At 50.5% G+C, this 7437-nt stretch overlaps 1 protein-coding gene across 1 annotated transcript; it reads right to left on the reverse strand.

Moving 5' to 3' along the window:
* Positions 1-5715: 5715 nt before the first annotated feature.
* Positions 5716-6627, reverse strand: HRG_11332 (uncharacterized protein; the record flags this gene model as incomplete). Its single annotated transcript, XM_044869802.1, has 1 exon — positions 5716-6627. The coding sequence occupies one exon, from the start codon at positions 6625-6627 to the stop codon at positions 5716-5718; it is 912 nt and encodes a 303-aa protein (XP_044715064.1).
* Positions 6628-7437: the final 810 nt, after the last annotated feature.

A 7437-nucleotide genomic window follows, 5' to 3' on the forward strand; every position in this document is an offset into this window, starting at 1 on the left:
CGGCAGCGTAGGCGGAATCCCACGTGATGAAAGCTTGCGAATATACGCAACAAGATCCCTTTCTTGCTGTTTTGAGAGACGTGACTTATACAAACTGTCGGCATCCCGTCTTGACCTCTGTTTGCCTTGGTGTCGCCGTCGCAGGGTAGTCTCGTCGCAATTGAACTGACGCGCAGTCTTGGCATAGTTAACAGTGTCACACAGCTTCAGAAACTCAAGCGCTTCATCAATCGGGGCCATGGTGGTGGAGAAATTCAGGATTGAAGTGGAGACGTGAACTGGCGGTGAATCCGGCGAATCGCCCGATCCGGCAGATCACCGGGAAATCCCTTATACGGCCGAATATGCCTCTAACCCAGCTGTTGGGTTGTGGCTGTGTAAAGCGTAGGCAAAAGGAAGGTTGGTGAGGCTTGTAGATACTGATGTGCCAGTGTGACAGTGCAACATACCCCCCTCAGGTTGAGCCTGAAGATGAGGGCTGAAGGGTCAGACTGAAGAAAACTAGTAGTCCGAATCATTTAAATCATCTGATAGTTCAAGAATCGAAGAAATGTCGACGAGGTTGAGGCGTTTGACGAAGTCTTTAAACTTCTGGCCTGGAAGCGGCTTGGTGAGACCGTCAGCAAGCATGAGAGCTGTTGGAGTGTATTTGATGTCATAATGCTTCCGTTGATAGGCTTGCCTAGCCCAGCAGGAATGAATATCAACATGCTTGAGTGCTGTACGGAGCCGTGGAATGTCTTGGGATACAAGACGAATTGTCTGAAGGTTATCACACTGAATCATTGGCTGGCCGTCGAGCTTCAATGAAAGCTGCATGAAGAGGCGCATGGTTGCAATGGTTTCCTTAACAGTGTGAGTGAGGGCGAGGAGCTCGGCTTCAGTGGATGACGTTGTGACGGTATCCTGTTTGCCTGCTTTCCAAATGATTGGCCCGCCGAAAAGGGTGAGAATGCATCCTTGGGATGACTTTCTGGTTTGTTTGTCGTCCGCAAAGGCTGCATCAGACGCGATTTCGAAATCACTTGTGTAGTGGGTTTCGAGGGATGATGTTGGGGCGGATATACCTGCGGGTGCGGGATCCGAAATTGAAATGGGTTCCATTGAGTCTGAGAACTCAATTGCGAGATACCTCGTGGCGTAGAGATACTCAATCAAATGGTCTACCGCCTTGGAATGGTGTTCCGAGGGGTTGAGGAGGAATTCTGAGAGTTTTGAAGCTGCCTTAGCTATGTCCGGGCGAGTGATCACTGATGCGTAATTCACAGAGCCGACTTTGCCTTGGTAGAGCTGAATTTCGTCATTAGATTAGGCTGTAACTCATTTGTGGGGAAAGGGACGCCTTTGACTTCATCGAGCTGTCTGAGACCGTATTTCTGAACGATCTTCTCGATGTAGGAATCTTGGCAGAGCCATAGCTTCCTATTAGGCCTATCGCGAAGGACGCGAATTCCCAGGAACCATTGGAGCTCTCCTTGGTCCGTCATGGCGAACTTGGCTCGAAGGGCTGCTGCTAGCTGATCTGCTGCAGCTGTATTTGCTTTCCAGTAGAGGAAGACTATGTCATCAACGAAGAAGAAGACAGTGAGCCAGTCGTTCTGGAAGATACAAGGTTCGTCAGGGCATTGGGTTAGTCCGAGGTCTTCAAAGGCTGCTGTGAGATCTTTCTGCCAAAGAAGAGGGACCTTCGTAACCCGTACAAAGCTCTGTTGAGTCTAAGTACCCATCCGATTCGCATGAAGCCGTCGGGGAACCGGACGAAGATGACTTCATCCTTATCAAGGAGGCTGTTTGTGAATGCGTTGACCGCGTCGAGTTGCCTAGTCTCGAGGTCAAATTTGGCTGTGATAGCCATCAGAATGCGAAAGGAGCGGCCTGCAAGGGTTGCTGCATAGGTGTCTTTGTCTCCTAGCAATTGCAAGTCTCCGCGGACGCAGATTCGGGCTTTGAACTTGATGAGGAACCCGTGCTTGTTGAACTTATATTTAAACACCCAGGTCAGGGGTATAACACGGCCTACGGCTTCGGCCTGTGGAATCGGAGTGAACGTTCTTCTCTGTTGGAGGGATCTCCATTCGACGTTTCCGGCTTCTTTGAACTGTGGTCCAAAGGGATGATTCTTGAGGTCTCTCCAGGTCTTGGGTTCAGGAGGAAGGATCTTTGATGAAGCTTTTCTTCTCTGCCGAGAAAGAAGCTGCTATGAAAGCGTCCTGTTGTGAGAGCTGAGAATGCTCCGTGCTTTCGAGGTTGTGGGGGTCTTTGTGACCTGCGAGGTTGCGGCGCTGCGGCTGCTGGCTGCCGACTTAGTGGTGTGAGTTGAAGAGAATCTGGTGGAGAATCTCTCGTGGGAGCAGGAGATGGATAGGGATTCTGATCCGTGTCCTTATGATCAAATGGTTCATCGGTTTGAACCACGATGGTGTCATCGGGCTGAACTTCAGTAGGCGATTCAGGGGTCTGAGTGATATTTTCGCTGATTTCCTCGTAGTCAGATTCGTCTTCAATATGAGCTGGAAGTTGAACTTCTAGACGTGAATGCTCCTGATCAGATGGTTCTGATAGGTCCGGGTCGTAGAAAGAGTCCTCAGTGAATTTGACATCACGAACTCGTCTGATTTCATCTCGGGAAGGAATCCAAATGCGGAAGATGTTAGTAGAATCGTAGCCGACAAGGTAGCCGACTTCGGCGTGAGGAGAGGTCTTAAGATCCTTCTTCTGGGTGTTGTTTAGAGCCCGAACTGTCAAAGGATAGGCTTTACAACCATATGCTTTGAGGAAGGTGGTGTCTGGCTTGATGTGACCCTGAAGGTATCCTGTATCCTTCTTTTCGTCAAGGAGCCATTGATGAAGCTTCTCGAACGGGGTTTTCCAGTCAGAGGATTGCTGGGGCGATCTGTTGTGAAGGAAGGCTGCGGCGTTCCAAGTTTCTGGCCACAAATCATGGGGAAGATTCGCTCCTATTTGCATAGTGCGAGACTTGGTGGATATTACCCCCCCAGATCGTTCAGCTGATCCATTCTGTGCGGGTGTGTAGGGAGCAGAAGGCTCATCCTTGATGCCTTCGTGTGTGATCCATTCATCGTAGGCTGTCTGTAGCCCAGGATCGTTGTCCCTGTGGATGATGCAGACTTGTAGCTTCCATTGACGGAAAATGAAGGCAGCGAATGCTTTGAGAGCACCCATGAGGGACTCTTGCGTGGTGTCGTTGAGAGGATAGACGAAAATCATGCCTGTAAAATCGTCTGTGACCAAAAGGGCGGCTCTCTTCCCGTTGAAGGAAGGGTGATGACTGAAGATATCTATGTAGATTCTCCAGAAGGGTCGCGGCGCCTTCGTCTGTGGTTTCCGTCTCGAAACAAGCCGTTTTGCTTTGCCTAGGGGAGCAAGCTTCGCAGTCAAATTGCAATGGGCCTTTGATCTTGCATCCGAGAGTGTTTTCAACAGCGTGTTGAAGTGCATCAGCGTTCAAGTGGCCTAGTCGCTTGTGCCAAAGGCTGGCTTCTGCTGACTGCAATGTGCGCGGGCTTGAAGAGGCTGCAAATGATGATTTTGGGAGTTCATTGTACTCAAGAACGGGCTGACGATGCACACGCTTTGTGATGCATATGATTGTACCGTCATCTTGCTTGAATACCTTTCCTGAAGCAGGATCCCAATTGTATCCCTTTTGAATGAAGAGGTCGAGCGAGGCAACGTTGGTATGGAAGTTCGGGATGTATGCCACGTTGTTGAGCTGAAATAGCCCACCTGTGATACGTAGCATTACAGTGCCGTAACCAAGAATACATAGCTGTGAGTCGCCTGCGAAAAGTTCTTCTGGTTGATCAAGGGGAACGTAGTTGGAAAACCGGGATTCGTTATTGCAGATGTGCGTATCGGATCCGGAATCCAGGATAAATGAGTCTCGAAGAGGATATGGAGCCTTTAAAGTTGAAAAGCTCGTGCGATGAGTGAGTGGAGTAGGGAATGAATCCGGCGTAGGGGCAGGCTCGTGATCAGATGCTTCTTCCATCGGAAGTCCTGCAAATGCTGCACCTTTGAGGGGTTCTTCCTTCTTGTCCGACTCCAGGAGAGTGCCAGTGCGGTCCAAGATAGTATCAACTTTGCGTTTCAAATCAATGTTGGACTCAAGCTTATCTCTGATCTTCTTGAGGGCGGGTTCATGAGGGACCCATCCTTCTGGTCTGATCGTTTTGTCGAGGTAGAAACATTTATTGATTGAGTGGAATTTGTTACCACAAACGCAACGGTTCTCCTTCTTCTCATCGTCTGAAGTAGGCTTCTGCTTCCCATCTTTGTCACGGCCTTGGAAGCCAGCTGGAAATGCTCCGCCTTTATCATTGTTGCCCTTGGAACCGGCATTCTTAATGCGGTGGGCGCGTTCGAAGATCTCAGAGATTTTAATGCCGTCTGGGAAGTGGTCCTTCCAGTCGGGTTTTCCGGTGACAGCTTCATCCTCCATTTTGTTGATCCAGTAGTCAGTGAATGGTTCGTTGATGGATGAGACTGCCTGAAGAAAGTCTTGAGTAGGGCGGAGACCCTGTGTGTCAGGGAGCCCTAGTTTCTTGGCTTCGGTGAGGGTCTTCTGCCACTTCGTGACCCAGGTCTCAATCTCGGACCTGTCAGGGGCTCGAAGAACGGCTCGGTAACGTTCCAAGACTTCTCTCAAGGGCCCAGTCAGTCGGTGCGACTCTGGCTTGGAGGAGAGATAGTTGCTTGGCAACGTCATGTTCGTCAGCAATTGTGCTGTAGTAATTGCCGATATGCTTGACGATGTGTTCTTGAAGGCTGGCGAGGGCCTTCGTGTTGTCCCGATAGGTTTGGAGCCTAGATCGGTATGATGTGTGAAGATATTCCAATCGACGGAATTCTTCTGAGGTTAGAGCACCAAGATCAGATGCTTGGGCGTTCACCTGGATGTGTGTAGGCTCTGATGGCCTTACAATGGTTGATTTGTCGTCATTCGCAGGGTCCACAAACTCCCAGATGTTATGAGATGTGGCGAATTTCTGGATGACGGAAATCCATTGTTTCCAGTCACAAGGTCCGTTGAGAATGATGACCTTGGAAGAGCTCTCGTGATCAGATGATTGAGCCATCTTGTCGTCGCGTGATGATGCGAAGTGGAAGCGATACCGTGAAAATAATATAATCACCCAGTTGTGCAAACCGGGCTCATAACTATTGCAGTACGAGATGGGCAGCAAGCATTGATCTTGAGTGGAATAAAGCTCTTGATTCTTCTATCTAGAGAGGGAGTGTAGATGATCTTATATAGATAGAAGAACAGTGGAAGTGAATGAATAACCCAGCTGTTGGGTTGTGGCTGTGTAAAGCGTAGGCAAAGGAAGGTTAATTGCCTGCATTAGCCTAGGTTGACTGGAAGACCAAATGAGCCTTGGCTGGTATACGGCCGAATATGCCTCTAACCCAGCTGTTGGGTTGTGGCTGTGTAAAGCGTAGGCAAAAGGAAGGTTGGTGAGGCTTGTAGATACTGATGTGCCAGTGTGACAGTGCAACACTATGTATATATGTATGTTGAGAGCTGTCAGACAGAATTGAATAGAAGTAAGTGTCACGGCACCAGGAAGTGGCCAGATAACCTTGTTGATCTATGAAGAGAGGAAGAACTAGTAGCCAGGAGGTCTACGTGTATATAAGGCGTAGCACGTGACATGACACGTGATACGTGATGGGTACTGTGACAGTACTCCTCTAAAATCGATTTGGTCCCCAAATCGTCAAACCAGTTGAAAAGACAAGCATCGTTAGGGCGCAGTGCGGGGCGACTTCGGCGTGGCCGTGCGGGGCGTCTGTTGCCCAAGCAGGGGCCAGGCTTTTCTGGGTTTCGTTCGTGGAAGCGTTTACGGCTCCCTCGCATCCCTTCAGGTCATCCTCCGGCTGCCAGGTTGGCTCGTCGTGGTGCTTCCATTTTATCAGGTAGGTCAGTCCATGCTCGGGATCCTCGTCGTGTACGTCTAGGATCTTCTCGAATTCCCATTTTTCCTCAATGTTGCCGTCGTCGTCTCGTTCCGCGACGCGGCCAGCAACATTGCGTCGTTCATCGGCGTTGATCTGGGCTTGGCCTGGTATCGACTCAGGGTGCCAAAGGCGTACTTTTGACGTGTGGAAAGACTTATTGACTCGGATATGCTGAGGCAGGTCTACAACGACCGCACCGCGGTAGGCTTCAAGAACTGGGTAGGGTCCATCCCACTTGTCATCCCACTTCTTCTTTGGCCTGTTGGTTTTCATGTTTTCAAGGGATACTATTACCATATCGCCTTTTTGAAACAGGGGGCCCTCATCGCGCCTTGTGTTAGCATTATCTTCGTACCGTTGCTGTGAGATGCGGGCTAGGGCCTTGAGCTGCGTGAGAATACGGTCAAAACGTCCTGCAATTGCGTCTGCGCGTAGGAACTCCTTCTTTGCCAGCGGTGAGAGGGTTGAGGGCTGGGGTCCGGGAGGTTCAATTCCTAGGCGTGGGTTGAATCCGTAGTTTGCGAAGAACGGGGAGATGCCAGTGGTCTCGTTTACTTGATTGTTTGTTGCAAACTCGGCAAGGGGTAGCCAATCCACCCAGTCGTCCTGTGTGAAGCTCACAAATCCTCTGAGATACTTGTTCATTGCGGCGTTAACGATCTCAGTCTGACCGTCAGTCTCAGGGTGCCATGCAGAGCTTGGTCTCAGGGTCGTATTAAGGCGTGTGCTTAGGCGTTTCCAGAAGTCTGAAACGAACTGGGTCCTCTATCGGAGACGATTGTGTCAGGGCGCCGTGCAGCCTATAGACAGTCTGAACAAATGCTTCTACCAGTTCCTCTGTAGAAAGGCCAGTAACTGGGATGAAGTGACGCATCTTTGTGAGACGATCAACTACAACAAGGACATTCTCGTACGTCTTGCCGTTTCGGAGGCATTTCGGAAGCGTTGTGACATAATCGATAGAGATATCCGCCCACGGGCGAACAGGCAGTTCAAGGGGCTTCAGGAATCCGGGCGGGGACGAGCGGGGGGTTTTCGTGCGGAGGCAGAGGGCGCAGTCTTTAACAAACGTAGCGGTGAATTGTGAAATCCCAGGCCACCAGTAGGTCCGGTTCAACAGGTCTAGGGTTTTTATCCTGCCTGGGTGACCGGCAGGGCCGCTGCTGTGAGACCTGTGGACGACTTCGAGGCGGAGGTTGGGGGCGTTCGGGATAAAGAGGCGTTTGCGGAAAAAGATCCTTCCGTCAACCAATTGGCACTCAGACATATCGCATCGTAGGAGCTTGCGTATATTCTCCGGCCATCGTCGGGTCTCTGGGTCGTGTAACGCAGCGATCATGTCCTGGGAGAGCTCGTCTGTGTGGTATGCCTCGCGGATAAGTTCATCAAGTGACTTCTATGATGATGGCTTAGGCGTCACGGCGAGATGGTGGTCAGGGCCGCGATCGCCACGTG

Source organism: Hirsutella rhossiliensis (genome assembly GCF_020360975.1).
Source record: "Hirsutella rhossiliensis strain HR02 chromosome Unknown scaffold00020, whole genome shotgun sequence".
In the NCBI taxonomy this organism is placed as follows: domain Eukaryota; kingdom Fungi; phylum Ascomycota; class Sordariomycetes; order Hypocreales; family Ophiocordycipitaceae; genus Hirsutella; species Hirsutella rhossiliensis.